The 26,201-nt window shown below is 48.0% G+C and overlaps 11 protein-coding genes and 1 non-coding gene across 12 annotated transcripts; 10 read left to right on the forward strand and 2 right to left on the reverse strand.

Annotated features, from left to right (window-relative positions):
- Positions 1-752: 752 nt before the first annotated feature.
- An12g06500 (uncharacterized protein) lies at positions 753-2,731 on the reverse strand (the record flags this gene model as incomplete). Its single annotated transcript, XM_059750974.1, has 8 exons — positions 753-838; positions 893-1,013; positions 1,068-1,225; positions 1,300-1,539; positions 1,598-2,199; positions 2,267-2,361; positions 2,417-2,620; positions 2,678-2,731. The coding sequence occupies 8 exons, from the start codon at positions 2,729-2,731 to the stop codon at positions 753-755; spliced, it is 1,560 nt and encodes a 519-aa protein (XP_059601857.1).
- Positions 2,732-3,145: 414 nt separating this feature from the next.
- On the forward strand, positions 3,146-4,370 carry An12g06510 (uncharacterized protein; the record flags this gene model as incomplete). The annotated part of the gene is made up of 6 exons (XM_059750975.1): positions 3,146-3,182; positions 3,243-3,416; positions 3,481-3,657; positions 3,713-4,024; positions 4,090-4,231; positions 4,289-4,370. 6 exons carry the CDS (start codon positions 3,146-3,148, stop codon positions 4,368-4,370), a joined length of 924 nt encoding a protein of 307 aa, XP_059601858.1.
- A 786-nt stretch (positions 4,371-5,156) lies between these two features.
- On the reverse strand, positions 5,157-6,688 carry An12g06520 (uncharacterized protein; the record flags this gene model as incomplete). The annotated part of the gene is made up of 7 exons (XM_059750976.1): positions 5,157-5,249; positions 5,313-5,447; positions 5,527-5,579; positions 5,655-5,682; positions 5,870-6,280; positions 6,369-6,569; positions 6,626-6,688. 7 exons carry the CDS (start codon positions 6,686-6,688, stop codon positions 5,157-5,159), a joined length of 984 nt encoding a protein of 327 aa, XP_059601859.1.
- A 284-nt stretch (positions 6,689-6,972) lies between these two features.
- Positions 6,973-8,848, forward strand: An12g06530 (uncharacterized protein; the record flags this gene model as incomplete). Its single annotated transcript, XM_059750977.1, has 6 exons — positions 6,973-7,229; positions 7,291-7,472; positions 7,544-7,998; positions 8,056-8,126; positions 8,184-8,634; positions 8,738-8,848. 6 exons carry the CDS (start codon positions 6,973-6,975, stop codon positions 8,846-8,848), a joined length of 1,527 nt encoding a protein of 508 aa, XP_059601860.1.
- Positions 8,849-9,213: 365 nt separating this feature from the next.
- Positions 9,214-11,072, forward strand: An12g06540 (uncharacterized protein; the record flags this gene model as incomplete). The annotated part of the gene is made up of 5 exons (XM_001395674.3): positions 9,214-9,333; positions 9,485-9,926; positions 9,981-10,408; positions 10,480-10,649; positions 10,730-11,072. The coding sequence occupies 5 exons, from the start codon at positions 9,214-9,216 to the stop codon at positions 11,070-11,072; spliced, it is 1,503 nt and encodes a 500-aa protein (XP_001395711.3).
- Positions 11,073-11,782: 710 nt separating this feature from the next.
- On the forward strand, positions 11,783-14,008 carry An12g06550 (uncharacterized protein; the record flags this gene model as incomplete). Its single annotated transcript, XM_059750978.1, has 6 exons — positions 11,783-12,023; positions 12,089-12,288; positions 12,340-12,749; positions 12,867-13,317; positions 13,349-13,406; positions 13,527-14,008. 6 exons carry the CDS (start codon positions 11,783-11,785, stop codon positions 14,006-14,008), a joined length of 1,842 nt encoding a protein of 613 aa, XP_059601861.1.
- A 646-nt stretch (positions 14,009-14,654) lies between these two features.
- An12g06560 (uncharacterized protein) lies at positions 14,655-16,639 on the forward strand (the record flags this gene model as incomplete). The annotated part of the gene is made up of 4 exons (XM_059750979.1): positions 14,655-15,027; positions 15,088-15,315; positions 15,369-16,474; positions 16,604-16,639. 4 exons carry the CDS (start codon positions 14,655-14,657, stop codon positions 16,637-16,639), a joined length of 1,743 nt encoding a protein of 580 aa, XP_059601862.1.
- Positions 16,640-17,138: 499 nt separating this feature from the next.
- Positions 17,139-17,257, forward strand: 5S rRNA. The gene has a single exon (XR_009468045.1). It is a non-coding gene; the product is annotated as a 5S ribosomal RNA (ribosomal RNA).
- A 604-nt stretch (positions 17,258-17,861) lies between these two features.
- On the forward strand, positions 17,862-20,072 carry An12g06580 (uncharacterized protein; the record flags this gene model as incomplete). Its single annotated transcript, XM_001395677.1, has 1 exon — positions 17,862-20,072. One exon carries the CDS (start codon positions 17,862-17,864, stop codon positions 20,070-20,072), a length of 2,211 nt encoding a protein of 736 aa, XP_001395714.1.
- An 817-nt stretch (positions 20,073-20,889) lies between these two features.
- On the forward strand, positions 20,890-21,924 carry An12g06590 (uncharacterized protein; the record flags this gene model as incomplete). The annotated part of the gene is made up of 1 exon (XM_001395678.1): positions 20,890-21,924. One exon carries the CDS (start codon positions 20,890-20,892, stop codon positions 21,922-21,924), a length of 1,035 nt encoding a protein of 344 aa, XP_001395715.1.
- Positions 21,925-22,737: 813 nt separating this feature from the next.
- An12g06600 (hypothetical protein) lies at positions 22,738-23,085 on the forward strand (the record flags this gene model as incomplete). Its single annotated transcript, XM_059750980.1, has 1 exon — positions 22,738-23,085. The coding sequence occupies one exon, from the start codon at positions 22,738-22,740 to the stop codon at positions 23,083-23,085; it is 348 nt and encodes a 115-aa protein (XP_059601863.1).
- A 912-nt stretch (positions 23,086-23,997) lies between these two features.
- On the forward strand, positions 23,998-26,149 carry An12g06610 (uncharacterized protein; the record flags this gene model as incomplete). Its single annotated transcript, XM_001395680.3, has 4 exons — positions 23,998-24,411; positions 24,461-24,938; positions 24,991-25,633; positions 25,678-26,149. 4 exons carry the CDS (start codon positions 23,998-24,000, stop codon positions 26,147-26,149), a joined length of 2,007 nt encoding a protein of 668 aa, XP_001395717.3.
- Between the last annotated feature and the right edge of the window lie 52 nt (positions 26,150-26,201).

Here is a 26,201-nt window from a genome sequence, read left to right on the forward strand (position 1 = left end):
TAGCTTCTTCTTCGCAAGGAAGACTCTCCAGCAACTGATTTTTATGCATATCTATCCTCTCAGTTCCGGAGTATGCCTGTTACCCTCGTCTGCTTCTGCTTCGCTATTTTGTTATTAATCCTCTATTCATTTGCTTCCGGGTCAAGTGACAAGGTTGTGTTCCTGAATATCAAGCTCTCACCCTTTCTTCTAATTAAACGATCATCATATTCCCTTAGGCTGCATCAGACTGAAAAACAAGTATTCTTTAGTCTCGCTCTCAGGATTTCAGAAACCTAATAGTTTGTGCGCTGTCCCGCTGTATACATTCTTAACTAGGCTCCCTCTGAGCTCCACGTAGTACTGGACCTTAGGACTGTGCGTGGTGCCAAATGAGTCCTCAATCTCGCCATATTTGGAGAAAGTAATGGCGCACACACCACGCTTTCGAATCCGCCGCTTATACTTACTCTGCCTCAAGAGTCATGTCAGTTTCCCTCGTTCGTTTTCTTTTAGGTAGAATATATCGTTATTAAGCCATAAATTCTAACGCTTCATTACACCCCAATCAAGCTTGCGGAGAGTTGTCAGTTTGCAGCAGAAATTGCAAAAGTAGTATTTAGGTATACAGGTAGAGTCCAGCAGGATTATATCTCTCGGATGAATTGGTCATTATTCTGGGCTTACGCTGCACAGCCTAGTCATCGTATCATTTCATATCTAGCTAAGCACCGGTGGTGCTCTGACCGCCATTATGTCTTGACATACCCCTTTCACAAAGGGTACCTAAATGAGCGAAGTTGAAAATCCGTCAGATCAGCGAATTCCTCATTTACGACATGTTCGCGGACAATTTGCCCTATAATTGGTAAGAAGCGAGCACAATAATGGCCTCGGGGACAATGGGACGAACTTTGGGCATCTAGAGCATCTTGCCTGTCGCGCTTATGATTCCAATGCCGATGGAGAATACCTATTGAAGCCAGCAGAATGGCTGTGAATACCAAGAATGCTAACATTGTGAACTTAGCCGTCTGTTTTCATATTAGTCTCGATAATGCCAATGGTTGTGGGAAACAAAAGCGCACATAATAGTTGGGTGCTTCGTTTGCCCGAAACGTTTGTGGGCCGCAAATGTTGCCAACCGCATATCCAAGCTGATAGGACGCGCCAAATGCGACCTTTTTGGTACTCCCACCAACCCCAGCCGTAATAAAAGCGAGGACAACCAATATCGCATTTGGGTCTAAAAACCAGGAGGTTAGTAAAGTATCCAACAGTGGAGTGGATCACCTGGTGGAGATATTTGTGAAGACGCACATTGCATTGTGAGGATGTAGCCTCCATATCGAGCTGCATTGGCTTCTTCCGGTATGGTTAACATCATAATGACGCCAACGCAGCCCAAAATCATTACAAAAATACCACCAAAAGTTCTATTGGTACACTTTATCACGACAGTGGCCAGAACCGTGCCAATAGCCGCGCATGCTCCTGGAGCCATACTGAGGAGGGTGGTGGTATTAGTGTCGAAGCCGAATCCCGAGATGATGGTTGGCCCTGCGCAAAAAGAAATTGCTAGTCAGCCAGGAACGCCTCCTAGAGGCAGTGGACCTACCGAATGCTGTCAAGCCACCATTGGGAAGCCCCGTTGAAACCATCACTAGAAAGATTAAATATAGACGAGGATTGCAGAAAGACTCCTTTAGTTGGTCCCAATTAAATGCCCACATCTCAGCGCCTGTCTTGTTAGCCCGGACTCTTTCAAGGGCAATGACCTTTTCATCGTCGGATAGCCAGCTAGCGTCAATGGGCGATGCGGCAAGAAGGAAAAATATTATGACTCCCGTAACAAATGTGAGACCGCCATAGAATATGAAAAGACTTTCCCATTTGAATCCAGGGGCTTGGTTGATAGCCCAGGCAAAGAAGCCTCCAAACACCTGAGCCCAGCCGCTAGTTGAATACCAGATTGCAACTCGGGTAACTTGCTCACTGTGAGTGTACCAGGAGCTAGTGATATAAAGGATAGCAGGCGTTGTGCATACTTCAATGGATCCCAGGAGAAAGCGAACAGCCGCCAATCCCCCAAAATTATGGCAGACAGCGTGCAAGGTGACAACAGTCCCCCAAAGCATACTCATCACACCGAGATACTTGGCCATTGGCACGCGCTGCATTAGAAATGCCGCCGGGATCTCACCGAACATATACCCGAAGCTAATTAAATGAGATCGTGCGTCAGTGATGGAAGAGAGTTTCTGAAGGTGATAGGTGTCCTACATACTAGACGATAGAACCTAGCCAGTCGTACTGATCTCCAGTGAGGCTTGTATCCTCTTTGATTCCCATCAATGCAGCGTAAGACAGGCTATTTTTGTCCTGCGGTATAGGCAATTAGGTACGACGTATAAGACAGTCCCGAATCTATACTAACGAGTAGCTGTAGGGTATAAAGCCCGAGTACCAGTGGCATTATTCGCATGTCAATCCTGCGAAGTACCTTCTTGGCTGCTGGGGATGCGATATCGACTTCAATTCTTTGCTCTGCAAGAAGTTTGAGGGCGTTTGAACGTCGAGCCTCATCCAGCTTGATTCCATTGTGAGCCAGCTCTGCAAAGCCAATTGGACGATTGTATCCCTAAAGTAGTCAGCGATAATTATGCTTGCTACGTCAATGTTGATCAAAGGTACTTACAACTCCAAGTTCGACGTCTCCATTGCTGATTTCGGCTTTCTTGGTGTCCGACATATTGGGGACAAATCACATGGATAATTTCGTTCCATGTCCAAAACAGACGCCTCTGCACACTGTAATATAAACTCTGTGGCTACTATTCAATCTAGAAGTGTGACCAGTTGATAACTGCAGCTGAGGAGAAGCGGCTATTGCACCGATATGCTGATAAGAGCATTGAAATTTACCCAGAGAAGTACCGATCTTCGACAGCTGGGTACGCCGCGGTGTTTCCGTCGGATATGGGCAATCACGGCTATGTACCGTTGGGTTATCATGTGGAATGAGATGTACTATAGAGAGGGCGAGATTTATAGCTCAAAGATCTCCATCATAGTAGTTGATTTCGACCGCCCAAGTGGAAGCATTATTCTATATCTTCTTACTAAAGCATCATAAGCTCCAACCGATTAACAAAGCGTTACCATAATGGCCGAGCGTGTGGTACCTGTTATTTCTCTCAACGGTAAGTGGGAGGCCGTTGCTGAGCTTAAAAGATGCTAACACCGAGGACTCCCTGGAGTAGACTTCGAAAGAAGAAAAGATGAGATTACCCAACAACTGGTACATGCTGCCGAGACAGCTGGGTTCTTGACACTGGTAGATCACGGAATTACCGTCGAGGAAATCGAGCAGCAATTTGCCATATCGAAGTCCTTCTTCGACTTGCCATCCGATGTCAAGGGGAAGACTCCTCATAGTAACGTTACTAACAATGGGTGGGAGTACAAGGCAAGCTATACGTCCCTGCAATGGGGTGCGAGTATTATATACTGACTACACAAAGGCCCAGCTGCGCCCCAGCACTGGCATGTATGACGAGAAGGAATCTCTCTGGCTCCAACGTGGGTCGGACTGGCCAAGCGATGAGGATGCCCCTGGGTTCCGGGATACTACTGCTCATTTCATGGCGAAATGTGCGACAATCTCGGAACAACTCTGTACGTCTTGCTTCAATGGTGCATTCTGTAGTGGAAGCCTAACCTGTTCGGGCAGTTATCTGCTTTGCGACCGCACTGGGATTCCCATCCGATTATTTCTGTGTCGCGAACGATGTGACCAAGCCTGACTGTCTCACACAGCTGCGGCTGATCCATTATCCACCAACAGTAGATGCTGCTGGTACCTGGCGGGCTGGAAGCCATACAGACATCGGGTGTCTTACCCTACTATTTCAGCGAGATGGTGAAGACGGGTTGGAGATCTGTCCTGGCCGTGAATCGCATACGAGTTTCGCAATGGGTGACGTTTTTAGTCCTCTCCCTGCCAAAACCGGGCAGATTGTTGTTAACATCGGTGACATGCTGAGTGAGTCAATAATCTTGTGTTGGATTATATGCAGTGTACGTGCTCTAACATATCTAAATCTCCAGTGGCGTGGTCAGACGACCGCCTGAAATCTACCTTCCACCGAGTGCGAGCGACGGATGTAGGAGAATCGCCCTCACGTTACTCGATTGCCTATTTCAACCAGGGAAGGCGTGATTATATCATGCAAGGCCCACAAAAGAAATAGTAAGTTTATATATCCTAATGTGGGGGAGCATCTTACTAATTCTGGACGTCTTCCAGTCCTCCAAAGAGTGTAGGGGAGTGGTTCAAGGAGTCAGTAGATCGAAACTTTGCATACCAGAAGAGTGTAATTGCCAACTGAGAATCCGCTTGCAACCGCGGCAATTACTCTACTACGGTATTCTATTAGCAGACAGGTCTTTTCACTCGCTCTGCATTTATCTACGTACATCAGATTACTTATGTGGAACGTTCTAAAGCTAAAAGCAAGCCCAGCACATGTGATGTATCTATGGAAACCTAAATACTATCCTTGATAGTTGCTTGAATGACATTGGCCTAGTCCGAGGTATACTCTATGTATGCTTTCAAGGATGACTTGCTATTAGGGTATCCTTAACGTATTCGTCCGCCGATAACCTTTTGGAAAATTGACAGGCTATCTTTCCTGGTATGTAGAGCCTACCACGATTTCTGTTGATAAGGTATGTTTCCCGGGTTGTAAAGCAGCACTTTCGATTAGAGTCTTACACCTACCTGGGTTGGCTGGATCACTCTAGCTAGACCTCAGACTGTTAATAGAATCTTCGCAGGTAGATCGAGACACCTCGAAAACACATGTCAATTTGACAAATGGATCTGCGAGGGTCAGTAGAAAGACCTTGCCGGAAATTCAGAGTGTACGGTCTTTCTTATTGCCCATTCAGTTTGCTACAATGATTTAATTACAAGTTGACCGACAGAACTCTTATGAAAACAGGCAAGGTACTACAAGGCGACCGACTCGCTCCCCTGCTTTACCCATATGGGTCAAATTCTCGAGACATCATGAACGTTGAGATTCCTGTAAATGCGGGTGTCTGCTAGGCTATTGAGTCTAGCTTGATAGTAATATCACAGATAAGAGCTCAAATTGATATCTGGAACTCTAATTCTCACTACGGTCCTTATCACTTCTTGTTGTTGAATATTCAGAGGCGGGTAGAGCGTGGTGCTTCCCTATGCCTGGTCTCCTTCCCATCTGTCAAATATCGTTAACGAATTTCACCGTTGTTGTTAGGTTAGTGATCCACAGAAAGCGTACGCTGAATTCGTTGATCGACTTTTGCCACACAAGACTGCATGAAATCCAACAGTCTTTCCGCCTGTGCGGAATCTGCAGTTCCAATGGATAAGACGTTGCTGTTGAGGCATCAGACCCGACAATGGAAGACATGGGCTAGGTGAAGATATAGCTAACCTGACATGATTATGTCTATCCTGTACATGAAACATTGGTAGCGTTCCTGGAGGCTTACTCCGTTCACGATAGGCATTGAGGAAGGCCACAGTGGCATCGGCCGTCTCTTTTCTGGTACGTTCAGTTATTGCCAGGTCAGCTTTGCCTACTATGATGGGCACTTCGTTTAACATCTCCATAACTTACCAATCCCATTTGACACTTCCGATATAGACTGGCAATTGCTCAGAATCCCTGTTCGATTGTCAGCACAAAGTATTTGGGCGTCGTGTCTTCATGATTAGAAGTAAGCTTACAACAACGGAGAATCTTCTGGCAAATTTCTGAATAGTCCCAGGGCAGAAAGAGGCTGTAGCGTCCTTTAGACAGTCTGAAAAGCCCCGAGACTTGATTTAACTTACACCCCAAACCTCCTCCTCGTCTGACCCCCAATAATGGCGAATGACCCTCTGTCGCACAGGCTTTCTCCTGTCAAACCAGAACGGTACACTTAGGTAAATGACTCCCGCAACAGGGGGGAATAGTGGGACATTGGTTTTCCGTTTTGGATCCCCTATATCTTGAGTCAGTAATGAGTGAAGGTGACAGTTGTCGAGGAATTCATCACCTGCGGCGTATAGATTCATGGCAATATGTGCTCCACCGGACGAGTGACCCAAAAGGACGACCTTCTCCGGTATTCCTCTCCCATACTTTTCCTTTGCAATATTCTCAGAAATCCATTCCCGAGCCAGCTGCATATCATCGGCCCCTCCAGGGTAGACGACATGCGGGACTAGTTGATGATTTGCGAGAACCGTGACAAAACCACGCTGCGCAAAGAAGAATCCCACATTCGCCCAGCACTTGTGTCAGCGGGTCAGCATTCGAATAGGTATTGTCATTGCAGCGTGCAAGTACCTTCTCACTCCATCCTTTGTCTCCAGAAAAAAATCCACCTCCGTGAACGTAGAGCACAACTGGGTATCCTCCCGGCTTCTCCTCGAGAGGGAAATATACATCCAGTCGGTTACGCTCGGCCGGTCCGTACGATTCGTCCTTCACTACGCCGACATTGTCCGGTGCCTCGGGATATAAAGGTTCGTATAGCTTTCTCCAGCCCTATGCCTCGTCAGCTTCAAGCTGAGGTTATCGTCTGGATAGTCAGGGAGTTGTACTTCTTCATCTCCAAGATCGAACTTGGTGGTATCTTGTGCTATCTTGGCGAAGATGTTCTCCATGATTTCTGTCCTTGAAGTTTGCGTATGGTTCGTATGAAAGCGCAACTGATTCTAAGAAATAATAAGACAGAATGGGTATGCCGCAAGGGCAATATCCGTGCCCCACATACTGCTGCCGGCCCTTAGCCGAGATAAAGCATGACCCTTTTCCGGACCGGAGTAACCGTGTTCGGTGCACGACATTTCAATCAATATAATGAGACCATTGCTTTAAAAAACCAAGTAAGCAACCACGGCTGTTCATTTTGCAGCGACAAAGAATTGATCTCCCAGATTACGCGAACATGTTTACCAGGCGAGTCAGAGGAGTTTTTGAACATCGCAAGCAGCTGCTAATACCTTCTAGAGCCGAAGTCAGCCAGCAGAGTTCGAAAGGCCGATGTTTGGTTATCATCAAAGGGAATGTTTACGACCTGAGCTCGTACTTGGACTCTCATCCCGGAGGGTCGAGTATCCTCCTACAATATGCTGGGCGGGATGCAACAGAAGCATTCGAGCCCATCCACCCAGATAACGTGATTGAGAAACATCTATGCCGAGAGTATGAGAAATACTCTGAGCCATCATTATTTTACTGAGCGTCTGTACTGATATGGAAATAGGGCCAATCTCGGCCCCGTGGCAGATTCCGATATGAATACCGCACCAGTCTCTGCACCAATTAAGATGTCTTCATCGGCAAGTAGTCTCGAGAAGAGTATCCCTTCACTTTTGAGATCCGTTGTCAACATTGATGATTTTGAACTTGTTGCCTCTCAAAAACTACCCGCGCGCTCGTTTGCCTGTAAGTACCACTAGAGACACAAGATACTGTAGGTAGCCATGGCTAATCAAAACACTTGGAGCGACATGCAGTCTTTAAATCTGGGGCTGAAGATGAAGAAACCGTTAAATGGAACCGTAATAGTTGGAAACGTATTCGCTTTTGTCCGCGAGTCCTAAGACCTATCCGGACCATCGACCTAACGACATCCATTCTTGGTACAAAATACTCTACGCCATTTTTCATCTGCCCTGCAGGAGGTGCTAAACTTGCTCATCCGAGTGGGGATCTGGCTTTGACCAAAGCTGCTGGGAAACATGGCATTCTTCACTGGGTCCCAAACAACACCGGTTATTCGCAGAAACAATTGGCGGATGCGCGTGCGGACACGCAGACATTATACTGGCAGATATATGCTCTGGAGGACCTTTCCGTGACGGAAAAGGAAATCAAGCAAGCTATTTCTTTGGGATACCGGGCGTTTGCTTTGACTGTTGATGCCAATCGAGTCGGCAAGCGCGAACGGGATGTGCGTTTAATCATCAAGGTATGTATATCTATCATGTGTGGTTCTACTTACAGAATTAACTGTGTTTTTCCACAGGAGGAGGAGCTTGCTGGGATTCAAGCGGATGAAGACAATGCGTTTGCAAGTGGTCCTACAGTTTCGCGGTCGTGCGTCCCCAATAAGTCCGGATTTGATTGATGAGAAGGATATCTAACTTAAAATAGCCACATATTCCCCGACTTCGACTGGATGTCCGCAGTTACGTGGTTACGGAAGATAACAGACCTGCCAATTGCGATAAAGGGCATTCAATCCTGGGAAGATGCCGCACTATGCATGAAGTACGGAGTACACCCGTGGCTGTCAAACCACGGAGGACGACAGCTCGAGGGAGCTCCCTCTGCTGTGGATACTCTTCTTGCAATCCATACACATTGCCCCGAAGTGTTTCGCCGTTGCGACGTTATTGTCGATGGGGGTATCAGTCGCGGTTCTGATATTGTCAAAGCTCTTGCTTTAGGTGCGAAAGGCGTCGGACTGGGAAGAGCTTTCCTTTACGCCTTGGCGCTTGGCGAGCTGGGTGTCGACAAGGCAATCAGAATCCTGAAAAATGAGGTTGAGACGACGATGGCTTTACTGGGAGTTTCCAGTATTGACTCACTAGGTCCTTCTTATGTAAGTTGGGTTCAACGAGAGCATTCTCTCTTAAATGTCGCCATCATTCGCTAACAGGAGGATTTTTTAACTGGCAGATCAGCGCATCTACCGATCATGATAGGCTTCCCCGCAGCCGCTCTCATCTCTAGTGCATACTCATAAGACTACGGACAGCATTGCTTTTTCAACGGTGGGGAGAATTCAGCGAGGGAAGACCACTACGAGGCTTTAATTTCTGCTAGACTTTCTGTAGATAATATTCTCTCTCATCTACCTAGTATTCAAACTAGTAGTCTGATTAGGCCACCCGTATAGCAGGATCTGAATGTTAGAGGGAGTAAACCATTTTGCGCATTGTAGACATGTTTCATTGGTAAGCATGGTGAACACAGAACCCCAAACACCCAGACTTGCGAAGGACTATCAAAATGGAACTATCAGTTTTACACCAGAAACTGTCAATGTATCTGAAGGGAATAGCTTAAGTGGGGTAATACATAATGATACCATCATTGAGCCTTCTGCTCAGTGGGAAAAGACCTAATGTCAGGATAAGTACGGATATGGGAGCTATTATGCGGCTGTTGTCTTCTGGATATGGCTCCTCCCGTGCTTGTGGGGTTATCCGACGGAGCCCGATGGCCCATTGCTCTGTTCCTCGCTATCGGTGAAGTTATTAAACCCCATGCCGGAAGTATGCTGGTTGTAGATTTTCGGGTGCGTAACCGAACAGCGGCGGAAAACGTACCATCGCTACCAACTTCAACGGAGCTCCCAGATCAGGAACTGATGCGATACCCGGAAAACTGGCATTATGGGCCGGCAGAAGACGTATCAGCTGTTGAATCTTCGTACATATCATATCAAGTACCGCGGCACTCTCATAGCATTGCTTGCTCACTTATTTCTAACTCATGACTTCCCACCTACCTCAACAGTCGTAAGCTTTGATATGACATCAATTGATCCTAGAGAATACGCAAACATGACCACACAAGCAATTGACGCTCCCCCCAGTCTCCCCGTGCCAAATCAACAAGTGCATGCACCGGGCGTCTACTTGCTAAATCCCCTGTCACGCCTCGGCTCGGGTCCTGGTATGATCATACTGACTTCTGGGAGAGACCTCGGAGGTGTGCGTCTAGACGACGGAGTCCCTTCACCGTTTCTGAAGTGGGCTGAGGAGGGTTATGCAGTGGTGGCAGTGTGCTTAGGTGCTTTGGAGGGCGGTCAGGATGGCATATCCTCTGCCCTTGAAGCGTTGTCCGGTTGCAACATGTGCCAACCCAAGGGAAAAGTTGGACTTATCGGTTAGTACAGCCCTCTTGCGACCCTGAAGATCGCAGCTGACATTTTTGCTCCAGCATACGACCCCGAGGCATGGTTGAAGGTCACTGCATCAGCGCACGCTCACCATGAGATTGTGGGAGCGGTGGTCTATGGGAATGTGGATTTGCTGATTCCCAAACCTGTCTTCCCAATGCTTCAGCACCTGGCAGGAGCATCTACGACAGCCAAAATCGTGTCCAATACTGGAAATTCTGAGGCGTACGGATACGCAGCTGTCAGTACATATGAGTTTGCGACCCCTTTCCAGCCGACGTTCGACTATACCGCCGAGTCTGTATCCCACACACGGAACCTAAGCTTCCTGAAACCCTTAATAGGAGGCCCATATTTTGATCTGGAGGCCATCTGGGAAGAACATACGTATCATGAGTTTGAGACGCGCTCTGTACCTCATACGATGGCAACCATGGTGCAAGAACCGTATGTGAACCATATACCCACGGTAAGATCCAACATGCCCACCAGTTGTTACCAGACTCCTTCCTATCAGCCGCGTACTGAGACCAGTTGCAGTTAACGGGAGGGATTGGAAGGGCTCGCCTTTCGGAGTTCTACCAAAACCACTTTATTTTCGCGAATCCTGAAGACGCGGAACTTGAGTTGATTAGTCGGACGGTGGGTATCGACCGTGTCATTGATGAGTTTATATACAAGTTCACACATGACACGCAGATTGACTGGCTGTAAGTTTTTTTTTTTTTTTTTTTTTTTTTTTGTTTGTTTGTTTTTCTCTGCTTGCTCTCCAGAAACTAATATGGAGCAGGCTACCTGGTATCCCACCCACCGGTCGCAAATTAGCAATACCATTTACCGCAGTCGTCAACATACGGGGTGACCGGCTGTACCACGAGCACATTGCGTGGGATCAACTGACTGCTCTGATTCAGTTAGGTCTCATGCCCGAATATCTTCCTTGGACACACCCCGCGCCTACGGGGGTGCAAATGGGCACCAAGGCCAGGCTGGAGTATCGAGTACCAGGAGCTGGGCGAGACACAGCGAAGAAGATGAAGGATAGGAACTCGGTGGATTCGAATGGAATGTTTGGGCACGCACTTCGGGTTGTGGACGCTCTTCAGCCGGCTGTGTTTCCCAAACTCGCTTAGCGACGCTCTTCTCGGTGATGTGGACGCAAAAAGGGACCGGGAAAGGGGCGGAAAAGGGGACGGAAAATGCCGCCCGCCCGGCTAAGGGACGGTATGGGCCATATCTTTCACCCCGAGTTCTTTACAGAGACTAATTATGCCCAAATCCCTTCATCAAAGAACTGACCTAGTGGGTAACTTATCATGGAAGAAATATCATACGCTTCCGATTGTCCCCGTCAATGAAAGCCAAACGTAAACTCCTTCCACCCTCCACTATCAGGACCTAAGCACCTCACACCAGCGAAAAAGCGAACACAAGACCCAGATAAGACTCGTAGACGTCATTCTCGCCTTTGGCTTTTCCCTATCTAACAATCTGTAGCATCTCGGACGTATCGCAGCAACGCCCAGCCTCTAGTGCGGGGTAGGATTTGTGCCCCTGAACGATCGGAAACAGATAAACATTGGGAGAGTTCAAGCAGAGCCACTTCTGGGTATCTTTCTGGAGCCCTCCCACTTCCATGGATAGAAGTCTTCTTTATACGCAACCGGCAGCCCTGTAATACGTCTTCCCGGTCATGCCACGTCCGAAAGTGCGTCCGGAAGATCGACAACGATCTAGCCACGCTTGCCAGACCTGTAAGGCCCTGAAGATCCGGTGCGACTCACAACGTCCATGTTCCTCGTGTATGCGACGGGGACAATCTCATACATGTGCTTATACCGGGATGGACCGTCGCAAACGGAAAACATGTGACGCTGTACAGAATACGCACAGCCGCGCCATTGACGGGCGAGATGGCTTCTCGCAGACGGATAGTGTTACCGCTGGAAATGATAATACACCATTCGAATTAGATGCTCTAGTATCTGAGATGGTCACACCCGAGTCAAGGACTGATGATCCTCGTCCTCCCGAAACATCTTTGCGTGAGCGGTTATCTTTAGGGCCAGAGCAGTCATCAAAAGGTGTGGAACTATCCAGGACGAGGCAAATCCAGAACCTTGAGAAGCTAAACTATGTTTCGTGGTAGTTGACGTGGGCGAGACCTCCGCTATGTCGTTCTTACATTTCCTCCGGAAAACTGTCAAGGCCTATGTGGGCTCGGTGCCTTTTACGGATGCGGAGCGACACCACATCGTTATTGACACCGATTGTTGTTCTACAATAGAGGCCGATGAAAATATCGAGCCGAAGAGAATACATACATGGATAGATTTTTACAATGAAGCAGTAAGTAATTAGGATGGAGCCTCTTAGTGTTCTTCACTAAATCTTACTCAGACAAGCGGAATTCTGGATCTCTTCACAGCCCATGAGGTAGAAACCTTACTAGCAGCACACATCTCTTCGCGGCAGTCCGCATCTATTGCAGCTGTGAGGCGGGAGGACGTCACAGCGATAGGTGTTGCCCTAGCTATTGGTGCCCAAGTTAGAGGATCAGATGGAGACTCCGAGATAGCGAACGGGTACTTCCGTCGTGCACGGCAGGCAGCGTTCAACGACATGCTGATGGGCCAGAATATCGGAACAGTACGGCTTTTTCTGTTGATGGCATTTTATATGCTTGGCGCCTGTCATCGCAATGCCGCATCGATGTTTCTTGGGGTAGCTGCACGAGCAGCCATAATCCTAGAGCTCCATACCTTTGAAGGTTACAGCAGTACGCTCTCTAATGAAGATTATGAAAGCAGGTGAGTTATATCATTTTAATGCTAGTGCTGATGACAGACATTAACAAAATCCGGCAGACGGAGGATCTGGCATAGCATGCGTAATCTTGATATTCTCAGCAGCTTTGTACTGTCCAGGCCGAGAAGCCTCCCCCTAGTGCCAAGTATGCCGGACACGAATGAGGAAGTAAACCTTCAGTCAGCATTCTATGCCGTTGGCAACGGATGCACCTTGCTCAATAACATCGTCGACACACTCAGCAAGGGCGGACTTCTTGATGTCCCCACGGCCGAGGGCCTGCTTTCCCAACTCCGGAAATGGAGTAGCGGCCTACCCACAGGCCTCCGCCAGTTCCGGAGTGTTTCCCATAGCTTACCATTCCTCGAACCTGGAGATCGACAGCGACTTGTTGGAAGCATTCATGTTTCCTGCCTATACTATTTTGCGGTAATTCTCGTAACCCGGCCATATCTGATCGCGTATCTCACGTCGCGTCTTCGTGGAAAAGCACCGGACCATTTGATCAGTGACCCGGACGAGGCCTCTGATGTCGCTATAAAGAACAACAAAGTATCGAAATTGGCCCAGGTGTGCGTAAGTTCGTCCTTATACATGATAGACATGTGTCGGCGGGCAAAATCGGCAGGGCTCGTTTTTCGAAACTTTTGCCTCCTCAAGTATGCCCCCTTTTACCTCCACGCCTATTCAAGCTTTGATTCCCCTAAGTTCATCTTGAAAAGTCTCGATGTTAATGTCTCCTCATAGAGCTTGGATCTTTGGCGCTGGCCTTATCCTAGGCTTCTCCAAGTTTGCTGCAGAGCCACGCCGTGACATTGAGAGTCTCTTCAACAGCAGCTTACATCTTCTCGATGATATTGGCCGCACTAGCCCGCAGGCCCAGCTTTATCATCAGATCTTGACTAGCCTCAATGATGCAGTGGCAAAGTTCCGCAACCGTGTCGCGGGAGAGGTTTACCGCACGGTTCAGGACTATATGGACCAGATCCTAATGATAGACCCAAACATGGACGGAGATACTATTGCGCGCTCCAAGGATAGTGAGGATTCGTACCCTGGCTGGAGCGATGATTGGCTGGCGGGTGCAATACGGGGTGTTGAGACAGGCGACATTGCCTTAGATCCCGTCTCGAATGGAACACAGGGCGCGCAGATGTTCCGTGATCCTGGTGACTGGGGAGATATAGATAGTATGGAACTGGGAGATCATCTGTTAATGGACATTGAGCCATTTGATCAGGTGTTTTATACGGTCGAATGACTTTCCTGTTGCCCGGTCTTTGTTGTTGTCATAGGATACAATTACCCAGACAACGTTCGGTTTGTCGATCAGTTTTAAGTGTGCGTGGACTGACAGCCAAGGCCACTGGGGCCCCTGCCTCTATCATTTAATTCCACACGCTCGCCTCTGCAGCTCTGGCACCAGCGTTGCAAATTCCAGGGGTCAGCCTACGTGGCATTAGGCTCTAAGAGAATCTGAGGGAAAGGATTTCACTTAGAAAAATTTATCGGTCCGGCTTGTCCGATCGGTAGGAAGGCATTGCTTCCCCTCATATGCGGCCCCGGTTCCCAAGCAGCTGATTCGGGACGTTTTCCGGCTTGATCGCTATACTCTCATAATCTCTCCTGCAAGAGCTGGATAAACTTGGTTTCTTATCTTCCGTGGGGATGCCATAGTCCAGTAGACGCTGTCTCGAAATTGAGTAGCACCACTATTTACGGGCAAGTTAATGGCACATGTATTAGCTTTGTACTGACGGTTGAAATGTGGAGCAATTTCCGGCTATGTACCGGATCTGTTCCGGATATCTTCATCGCAATTAGTTAGTACATAAAACTCCCTAGTCACGCAAGAACGGTTCGAACATAACGAATTAAAAATTCTCATTCTCTGGCAAGGCTTCGAAATGTTTGTTTCCTCGCTTGCTCTATTAGCACTTATTGCTCCTTTGATCGCAATTGCGGTAAAAATAGAACAGCCAGGAATAAATCCAAATCCCACAGCTACTGTACGAAATGGCACCTACTATGGTCTCCATAACCAGCACTATAATCAAGACCTCTTTCTCGGTATTCCATATGCACAGCAACCTATTGGTGACCTTCGCTTGCGGACCCCACGATCAATGAACACCTCCTGGCCAGTACCAAGAAATGCAACAGAATATTCACCCGCATGTGTTGGATTTAATCAGACAGAGGGTGCTTCCGAAGCCTGCCTTACTCTCAATGTCGTCCGCCCGGCAAGCATCGCTCTTTCTGAAAGTCTTCCCGTTGCTGGTCAGTATATACCCCAAATCTGATCAGAAGGGCCAGAACTGACTTTGCGCTCGGCCCCAGTCTGGATTCATGGCGGGGGATTCACCTCCGGCTCTTCATCAGAGAAACAATACAATCTGTCCTTCATCGTTGATCAGTCAGTCCAAATGGAAAAGCCCGTTATCGCAGTCAGTCTAAATTATCGTCTTCAATGCTGGGGTTTTATGTGGAGCAAGGAGATGAAGGAAGCCGGAGTAGGGAACCTGGGACTTAGAGACCAACGATTAGCTCTGCATTGGATACAAGAAAGTAGGTATCTCGATAGTGAAGCTCTTCCAAGTACGGATCTGACCATGACTTAGACATTGCTGCGTTTGGTGGAGACCCTGCTCAGGTTACAATTTGGGGTGAAAGTGCCGGCGCTAATAGTGTTGGCACACATCTGGTTGCTTACGGAGGGCGCGATGATGGTATATTCCGTGCAGCTATCAGTGAAAGTGGTGCCCCAAGTGTTTACCAACGTTATCCAACACCTGCTGAATGGCAGCCCTATTATGATGGTATTGTGAATGCATCAGGCTGCAGTTCAGCAACGGATACTTTGGCTTGTCTCCGAACAATTCCAACTAACATATTGCATGGCATCTTTGACAACACGTCTATTGTACCCATGCACGCTATTTCAGGCCTCAGCGGAGCAAAATTCATTCCTGTCATAGATGACGACTTCATTAAAGAGAGTGCCACGGTTCAGCTCCAGAAGGGCAACTTCGTCAAAGTTCCCTACTTGATTGGAGCTAACGCCGACGAAGGGACTGCATTTGCTGTGGAGGGAGTCAACACAGATGCTGAGTTTCGCGAGCTAGTCAAAGGTTGGGGCCTCAACAACGCTACCACGGATATCTTGGAGGCCCTATACCCAGACATTCCTCAGATAGGAATCCCCGCCATAATGGTTGGAAGGCCACCGTCCGGATATGGAAATCAATACAAGCGTGTGGCCGCATTTCAGGGTGATGTTAACATCCATGCCGCACGTAGGTTGACCAGTCAGATCTGGTCATCCCGCAATATCTCAGTATATAGCTACATGTTTGACGTTATCAGCCCTGGATATGGCCCCTCTGCTGGTTCCTATGCTGGGGCTACTCATGGTACTGATATTCCGTACGTTTTCTATAATCTGGATGGCCTGGGGTATGACTCGAACAACAAGTCCATAGAAAGCATACCTAACAGTTATTCCCGCATGAGCAAAATTATGTCAAGAATGTGGGTCAGTTTTGTGACAACATTGGACCCAAATCATTCTGGAGGTATGGTCCCACATCCCATTCCTATGATTGCGCAATGTCAGACCCGAGCTGAATCAACTATCTTCTTAGGAACTAATGTTCAGTGGCCGCCATACAATATCGATAATCCGGAGATAATCTTTTTCGATACCGATGTCACGAACCTCACATATGTGAGTTCTGACGTTTACCGTGCGGAGGGCATAAAATACATCAGTGATCACCTTGCAAGTGATTTCGGGCACTGAGATCACATATCTTCTCGGTCTAATTTTAGAATGACTGTGGTCTCATCTAACCAGACTTGGCCCGCAGGTCTTTACGCCCACTGGTGGTAATTGATGCAACCCCCAAGCTATATAGTGTCTGGGGCTTTGAACTACTGTCAATGAGCGAAAATTGACTATTTCCCTTTATGACTCATGTAGTAGCATTTGTGCTGGCACTGTGATCAAGATATGTTTTTCGAGATTACCGGTAGCAGAGTAGTCGATGTCGCCAATATTATTCATCTATAATGAATAGTAATAACTTAGGAGTCATTCAGTATAGTCGATACTGACATAAGTATCTTTTCTTGTGATATTTATAATATGTCCCGTTTGGCCTTGTTTGTAGTAACTCTCATAGCCTGCTGCTTGAGAACTCATCTGTTCAATCATAGAGATACCAATTATGGAAGGATAGGTTGGCATCGGTGTTTGTTTCATCAAGACTACTACCTAATAAGTCACTGAAGAAGGCTGTAGACTGAAAGCGCGACATTGATGATTAGAATTCCAACTTTGGTCAACATATGCATTAGACTATAAAAGGGACATGTTAGAAGAACTAAGTACATACGACCATAGGGTGTGGAAAACAGGGCTTCCCGTCCGCTCAGCCGTACTTAAGCCACACGCCGGGAGGTTAGTAGTTGGGTGGGTGACCACCAGCGAATCCCTTCTGTTGTATGTTTTTGTTTCTCTATAAAACTTTTGGTCGGGCATCTCGAGATGTCTTCCAGGATGCTAAAACCTTCGGGTTCCTCACAGCGGAGATGGTGTCAACTGGCTTTTTTAATGCATTCTTGGCTAAAGTGCTCGTGAACACGGCAATATAGTACGATGATATCTGAAGTTTGTGGTGTCAAGACATATGCTTATTGTGACCACCAGACCATAAATCGGAGTATTCACAGCTTATATCATCCTCAAACATTGATTGCATAGTAGAGTGTCTAACTCTTGACTCAAGGGATTGAAAATGATTATTTGAAAATATAGGTAGTTTTGAATAACATTCTGGCACACGAGCTTTAGCTGGATTAGTAAGATGTGACGCCGATTTTGGGTTTGATTATGTCATCATTTGGCAGTTCCCCCAGAGGACAGCCCGGTTAAGAACGAACCTTTTCTGAGCCCGTATACAAATGCGGGGAACAGAGATGAGGAGATGCCGAAGCATGCTTTGGCAAACAGAAGCCACTGTGAAAAACCATTCACAGATATCTTGTGATAGTTGGATTGCACTGACTGTCCGCGAAAGCGAGCATATCTATCCCGTATACTGAGAACTAGTATGGTTTCTCCAGCCAGTGGGAAACGCCGACTGCGCGCCTCCAAGGCGTGTCAGAGATGCAGTCGGCGCAAGGTCAAGTGTGATGTTGCTGATCTGGGCTGCCCTTGCAGCCGCTGCCGCATGGATAACATCACCGAGTGTACATTGGTAACCTCCCGTCGAGGCACCTATGACCGAACAAGCTTTCGACGACAGACAGTGAGGACTGCACCATCTGCATCATCAACGTCACCACCGCCAACGTTACAGCCATCATCGCAGGTTCCTGAAGCTATCCTGACTGCATCGTCAACCCGGTCAACTGCATCGAGCGTCCGGAGTCCCGTGCAGGGTCTGCCCTCGCGCCAGTTCGTGAGCGAAGAAAACCGTCCAAACTCCACTTTCGCAGCAGACCGGCCGGAGATCATTTCAAATATGGAACAACCAGTCAGCGATCCTCATGCTGTAGATTTGACGCGTCCGCCTGATAGTGCACCATCAGCCTCCGCGACAGACCTGTCGGATCACCGATCACTATCAACAAGGTTCGAAGAATTCCTCGGCCAGGTGGGGCACCGAAGTTTGTGCAATCCGAAGCTAGTTTTGTTCGGAGAGCCTTCACCTTTAACCTTTGCCCTGAAGCTGCAGAAAGGCATCCACTCGGATCTCCATGATGCGAGCCAACGCGCCTTAACTAGTGATTCGCTGACTGTTGTCGAGGACAATGTTCATCCGGAACACCTACTTCCGCATGACGTTGACTGTTTGAAAGCAAAGGGGGCGTTCATTTACCCGGAGCCGAACATTCTGGAGGAGATGATCAACGCTTTTCTGGAGCATTTCTACCCTTTATACTCCGTCGTGGATCCAATAGATCTGCGCAAGGCGCAGCAAGAGCGGAAACTGCCATGGATCCTGCTTCATTCAATCTGTTTCGTCGCAATGACTTTCTGCGAGCCTGCGCTGATCTTTAAGGCCGGGTTTAGCTCTCGTGCACAAGCACGTAAGGTCTACTACGACCGTGCCAAGGCTCTCTTTGACTTCAACTACGAGAACCGTAAGATAATCCTAGTCAAGGTGGCGATCCTGCTCAGCTTTAAGGGCCCTCAGATGGATTGTTACTGGAATCCGTGCTCGTGGATTGAGATCGGGGTGACCATGGCGGTGGCCATGGGACTGCACCGCAGGTCTATTGCAATGAGCGGGAACTCTCGTGACAAAGGTCTGCTTAGACGATTATGGTGGACATTAGTTATCCGTGATACCCATTGTTCCGCCCTTCTTGGTCGACCATTTCGGATAAACATGTCCCAGGTTGATATTGAAATGTTAGCGGAGGATGACTTTCCCAACGTGCACACATGCCGATCACAAACAACGTCATCAAGCTGCAACTGTCGCCAGTCAATTGAATACCAGATACAGGCCACAAAGCTATCCCTTATTCTTCGAGAAATCATGTTCTTCCGCTTCGGGCCGACAAGTGGAAGCTCGACTACTAATCACATCCACGAGCAATTGGACCGCTGGAAAGCACAGCTCCCCCCTCTCATGCAGTGCCACAGGGGCCAATTCTCTACGTCAATCTTTGCTCTGCAACTCGACATCCTGCTAAATTACCACATTATGCTCCTCCACATGGACCGACACCTAGAATCGAAACCTATTGACTCGTCACTCCCAACCCCAATGTCTAGCAGCTACAACTCCACCGCAATTACCGAGTCAGCAGCCCTAGCCGTTTCATCAAGTGCTATTAAGCTAATGACACGGACTTCCATCAGCGACGTTCCTCATGAAGTCTTCCCTGGGTTTTTTGTGGCAGGGATCGTCCTCTACCAACAGGCACATCGGACGCAAGACAACCACTTCGCAAGCATGGTCCGTGCAAGCTTCGATAACTGCCAAATGCTCCTAAGCCAAGCCCAAAATACTTGGGACCCCGGGGTGTGGGCGATGAGGGTATTTGAGTTCCTTTTGTTTGCCGCCGACGCAGCCGACGCAGCAGAAGCCACAAGGGCATCGGGAGACACTCACGGCTACCAACCAAACACTACATCTTTGGACACTAACACTACTCCATATACACAACCTTCCCATCCAATGAACTCCGACATGGAAAGTTCAATCTGGTCAGACATCCCCAACATGGAATTTGATCGGAATGTGACAATGGATTTGGCGGAATACATGCTTTTGCCCAATTTTTTCACTGCACCGTTCGGTAACTAGGAAAGCACTCATATATCATGTATATTAGCCTTGATAGATGTTACCCGGTGTCATGCATGGGATATTCTAGCAGCTTTGATTCAAAGATCGGATGGTGAGGACTACGAAATGTTACTTACAGTAATTGCACATCTTCTGTTTTGCTAGACCGCCGTATTTCTTCTGCGCAATCCGTCAGCCTGAACGCCGTTCTTGCGCTTCAGAAACACCAATGCTTAGCAAGCCATCTTGCCTTCGGATCAAGGACCTTGTAGGCGCGGCTGTGTGGCCTCCGCAATTACTCACTACCCGCGGCTATATGCCTCCCGGGTTGAATGTCAGGGCACACTGCCGCGGCTCCCACAAACTTAATTATGATCGCCACGACGTCAATTTCACTCGCACCGACAATTGAGCCATGGTTGTTGTAGATTCATCATAGACAGGCACGGCTGGCTCACGCCATCATTGGTCGATTGCCTTGCGGACTTCTAGCGGGAGTCCTTCACATGGAATTCGCCACCAGGCAACATTGTAGAGCTCAAAGGGCCTGGGAGGTTCCAGATTCGCGAGATTGAACAGTCCTAGCCGTGAGTATACGGTGGAACAACTACAAATGATGTGATCTAATATCTGTCGTGATGTGTTCGGAGAATTATGTGGAATCGTGAAAGGTTATTCTTCCGTTGGGCGAATATCATAATTAGTAAATGCATATAACCGAAGGGCACGTATAGTAGATAGTAGAGGGCCTCGAGTTATAAAATCGCATTCACCCCAAGCACGATAGTAAAGTACCACTTCTCCTTCTTAAATTCAAACATTTCAACTGCCTACTATGCCATCTGTTTTCTTAATTGGCCCTGGCTTGATCGGCGGAGAGGTGCTCGACCTCCTTCTGCGCGACAAGAAGTATGAGATCACGACCCTTGTGCGCAGGGAAGCTGCCCGGCCAGCCTTCCACGAACTCGGCGTCAAGACTGTCATGGGATCGTTAGCCGACAAAGACGTGATTTCAAACCAAACAGCGGCCAGCGATATTGTGATTCACACTGCTACTGCCGATGACCTGCCCTCTGTACAAGCCGTCATTGAAGGTGTCCGGCAACGAACCCAGCTCGGACAAGAGACCATCTACATCCACACTAGTGGAGCAAGTCTCATCGGGGATGGTTCAAAAGGCTCTTATAAGAGCGATATGATCTTCGACGACGAAACTCCAAGCTCCATCGACTCACTTCCGGACCATGCCCCCCATCGAGAAATCGACCTGGCCATTGTGAATGCACGCAAAGAGCTTTCGTCCCATGCAAAGTTTGCGATCATGATTCCACCGGTTATTTACGGTGTCGGTACACGTGAGAAGCGACTCTCCATCCAGCTCCCAACGCTGGTGCGATATTCCATTAAGCATGGATATCCCGGTATGATCGGCGATGGCCTCTCTGTGTGGAACCAGGTACATGTGAAAGACCTCGCGCGCGGCTACCTCACGCTTCTGCAATGGTTGGAGCGGGCATCCAGCAAGGACATCTTCCCGAATCCGTACTTCTTCTGTGAGAACGGCCAGGAGCTCTTGTGGGGGGAATGCGCGGCTCAAATTGGACGGATCTTGAAGGAAGCAGGAAAAGTGGCAGATTCAACTCCCAAGACTATCCCAACGGAGAAGTACAATGATCTTTTCGGCGACTTTTCAGGTCTGGTGGTCGGGTCCAACGCCCGTAATCGTGCTAATCGGCTCCGCAAGCTGGGCTGGGAACCGCGGGAGAAGAACACCTTTGCTTCTCTGGAGGAGGATGAGATCCCCCTTATCTTGCAGGAGAAGGGGGAGTTCAATGGTTATGCTGCTCCGGTAGCTTCGGGCAAGATTTAAGATAAGAAATGAAACTGGCGTTGGAGTTGACTAGTATCGTGTAACTAGACGGTTAGTTTATGGTATGACAAAGCTGTTAGACTATCGAAAGAAGGATCTAGACAATATTTTGCACTGTCTGTATACTGAAATGTAGTTGCCTAATTTTATCGGATAGCCTGAAATCAAGGTAAATTGGTGGTATAAAGTGCAGGCAAGAAGCGCTACTCAACATTTGTTCAGTACTTTAGATACCAATCTCCACTTGGTGGAGGCCTAAGTCACCCGTCAATGTCTCTTGCGCGGTTGGGATATTGTGATAAAGTTGACTAGTCCAGAAACACTACAGGATCTTACATCGTTCGATAGAATGAAAATCAGTCTTCGAACGGATTGTTCTAATGTACTAATATATACCTCAGGAATATTGCCCGGCTAATACGTTTCGGGGCCTTTAACTATGTCACAATCTATTTCAGAACTTTGTTATTAGTTTACGTCCTCGTAACATTTCTTTGTCGGGGCAGCAGCGGTGTAAACCAAGCAAACATGCTTAGCACCATGTGACACAACAAGGCAACGGAATATTTAACCGCGCAGCAATCGATCTTGGCTCCTCTTTTGCCTTAGCTGCTTTCACTGTATGATCTGATCTTCAGGACTCTGGTTGCAGCTTATACGAAGGCGTAATTCAAGAGGTCTATGCCATTTGCAGGTCAGCACTAGTGAATAATTCACTTGTTAAACTGGGGAGGACCGTACCGAACAAAAAAGCGCACGCTGAGGCCAACTAAGCCCCGCCCCTCCCCACTCTATGGGCGCTACTTTGTTAAGATGAACTACCAAATGCCCCCTTTCGAGCCCTTGCATTTTGTCCCCGCAAAAGACAGGCAGATAATGCTGGACTTTCCTATTTGGAGAGTCGATGCCGTCGCCCATGACCCGCTTGATAATGGCGGCAATCATTGGTGTTTCTATCTCAACGTTACGGACACCACTTCGGTACAGATTGACATGGCTCCGTCATACAATGTTCCTGGTTCCACAAACCCCAACGGCAGCAAGGGCATTATGATCGTTAGCTACTTAGAGCATGCTGTCTCGATATTGACCACTACACAGAAAGCCGTGCGAATGGAAGCTCGCCCTGAGTGCAAAGCGCGAGATTTCCCGACTTATTAGTGGGCCAAAAGCGCCATCAATATGAGTTCAATGCCGCAGGCGAGGGCTGCAGGTATTGGGCCACCCAGCAAATCGATCTTTTCCAGAGATCTGGATTCCTCGTCAATCCTTCCCAGGTTGCTCTGCGGAAAATGCCATTCTCACGAAGTGGCCCAGTGGAGTTGGGTACCCGCTTGTGTGGCACCTATTATCCCTAAGGCTTATCCATGTGCGGTGGTCATAAATGCGCTTTGGTTGATTCACCCTTGATGTCTTGCTTTTTCAAAACTATAGGTTTCGCCCTCTTTTGTTTTACGCCCATGCAAAAAAAAAGATTTAAATGAGAAAAACATACAACAGAAGGTGTATGTCGGTGGTCACCGAGCGCCCCAGGTTGGCCCGTCGCTGCTTTATTCAGTCCATTCAGTCATGTTCAGGTCGCTTCGGGGGCGCTGTCAGCGTCCTGAGCCGACCCCTCTAAAACGTGCTGCGCTACCGGGATGTGCTGACCGGGGCAGCCAGGCTGACCGGATATAAGACCTGTTCTTCTCTTTCACCAGTCGGAATCTGTATCTTCTATCCTCCACATGTTCGCTCTTCTCTCTGTGCGCTGATGTATACTACTAAGTATGGTGGTGAAAGGAGTACGCTCAAAAGTCTATCAGCAAGTCAACCTCGACGACCATGACAACTCAGAACGCAAATCCAGAGTACTGGGTCGGACCGAGAACCAGTATGATAGGACTTTAAGTCTTTTTGATGAGTTAGAAAACCTCCTCTTTCTAGGCATGTCTCCCACTTACGGAATCCAGCTTTCTTGAGCTACATCCCAAAGCCTCAGATCCGCCCGATATACGAACTTACAAAGGATTTATGGAATTTGTGAGCAAAAATACACGAGGTCGGCTGGGAGAATATCCTACACCTGAAACAATGGAGGGATTTCGCCGGCGGTTCGAGTCTGCACTCCGTCTACGTCGCGACTATGATATGCCGAATCATATATCCACAACGATTCGAGATTATATCGCGAATGATCTTAAAGAAACTGTCCCACTTTGCGAGGATGAAATGCCCAAAGACTCTGTATCGCCTAATGATCTCATGATTATTCTAACACACCTCTGGTGCCGTGATTTCAAAGAGTACCGCGGGAAATACCCTGACAGGTCGCGAGTCCAGCTTAGCGCCTCTTTGCTGTTATACTGTTTTACGTCAGCGAGGACTGGGGAGGTGCATGAATCTACAGCTCGTCGAGAACTGTCACGGAAGAAGACGAGCTTGAGTACCAGTCATGGCGGTGATGATGGTGATCTTGAAGCTCGTGTTCTAGCAGCATGTTATAAGGTATCTCTTCCTCAGCAGAACTTTGTCTAATAGGCTGACTCCCGAATAGCACTTTATACTTACTATTGAGTGGGTGGACGGTATCAAGATGCTCGTCCTCACATATTCCCGTGTCTATGTAAAAGGCTACTGGAAGAAAAAGAGATGGCAGCTCCCAATTCATGGGTTCTATGAAATATATAAAACGGAGGCTCCTCTTTTTTTCAATCTCTTGACGTTCTTTCTCCCCATGGCATGCGCAGATCGCGTCTTCATGGACTATACGTCTGTTGGTGAGATCATGGATGCAGCTGAAAACATGCAGGGTGACAATGATGAGAAAATAATTGCTAAACTCGAACTCAGACCAGAGATGGAAAACATTCCCATCTTTCGGCCATACGATGAGCAGGCAGTTGAGGATTCTACTGGTCGGTCTCGCGGAGCGGATTCTTTTGGTAAAGAACTTGCAGAACTTGGACATCGTGCAGGCTATACAGAAAATATTACAGGGCGTGCCTGCCGCCGATGGGCACTGATGGAAGCTGGTAAGTAATCTATATGTATTCTCCATCCCTCACTAATGTTGAGCTTACACAGATAAAAGCCACTCTGAAACTGCAAGAATGAAGTTTGCAGGGCATGTCAATAAGGGTACTTTCGGCAGATCATATGCACACCCACTCTCTGAAGTAGATGGACCGGCCACCTACCTTGGCATTCCCGGCCGTCATGAGCATATACAAAACCGGCGCAGCATGGGAATTCACAGGCACCCACAACTTTGGCAGTCGCTCCCCGCCAAGGCAGAGTTCGAGTTTCAGGAGCGACCGGATATCATTGAACTTGATCGACAGATGCAATGTCTCACTGACGAGCTGAGCAAGCTTCAGGATCCTATTAGCAAGAAGAAAGTGCAGCTAGGGCAACATCGAATATACAACGAAAAGCAGAGGCTTTATATACAAGAACTCCGAACCTTACAGCGAACACAGAGGAGAACGTTGGTTATACAGCCGACTGCTACATATGAACAGACACTTTTTAATTACACACGAAAGGTGATGCCAGAGCGCGATTTACTCGCTCAGCTTCTTCCCAGGAACGACTCCCTGCGAAGCCCCACAGGGAGAGCAGCTCTGGAAGCCCTTGAGGCTATATGTGCAGGTCGCAGTGCGAGTACCTACGGTGCAGGAATGCAATCTGTGAATGGGGAGTGTCTTTGTGGACGCTTGCTTACAGCGTAAGTATTTGCTCTAATATAAGTAATATCTACTAATAGCGTAGTCATCATCCTCACCGCCGTTGGTCCCATTTGTATGACTGTCATGAGAAGTACTTTCGCAAACAGAGCCCTGCGGATTTTGCACAGTGCTGTGTCGCTTGTTGTCGCTGGTTTACAGAGCCTGAAGATTGGACATCGCATTGCGAACACCACTTGACAAAGCCCGATGATTTGCTCCGCTGCGACCTTTTAGTTTTCCGACATGCTCTGGCTAAAGCAGCATATTGCCCATTTTGCCTCGGAGATAGCAGTCTCAAGCCTCATGAGCGCATGAAACAGTTTCTTGATCGCAGCAAATGGGATAGTCACATTAACTCCCATCTTTCCTCAGACGTACTATCCAACCAATATCATTGCCGGCACCCAGCCTGTTCGGAGAACCTAGAAAGTCTGACGGAATTGAAATGGCATTTGGAGGATGTGCACTGTATATTGCCCCTGCGAGGAAAGAAAAGGAAGGCTGATTCAGAATGACTAGGTTTTAACATGGTGTGGGAGTTCGCGAAGTATATGACTGCATGAGTGG

This window comes from Aspergillus niger (genome assembly GCF_000002855.4).
Source record: "Aspergillus niger supercontig An12".
NCBI lineage: Eukaryota > Fungi > Ascomycota > Eurotiomycetes > Eurotiales > Aspergillaceae > Aspergillus > Aspergillus niger.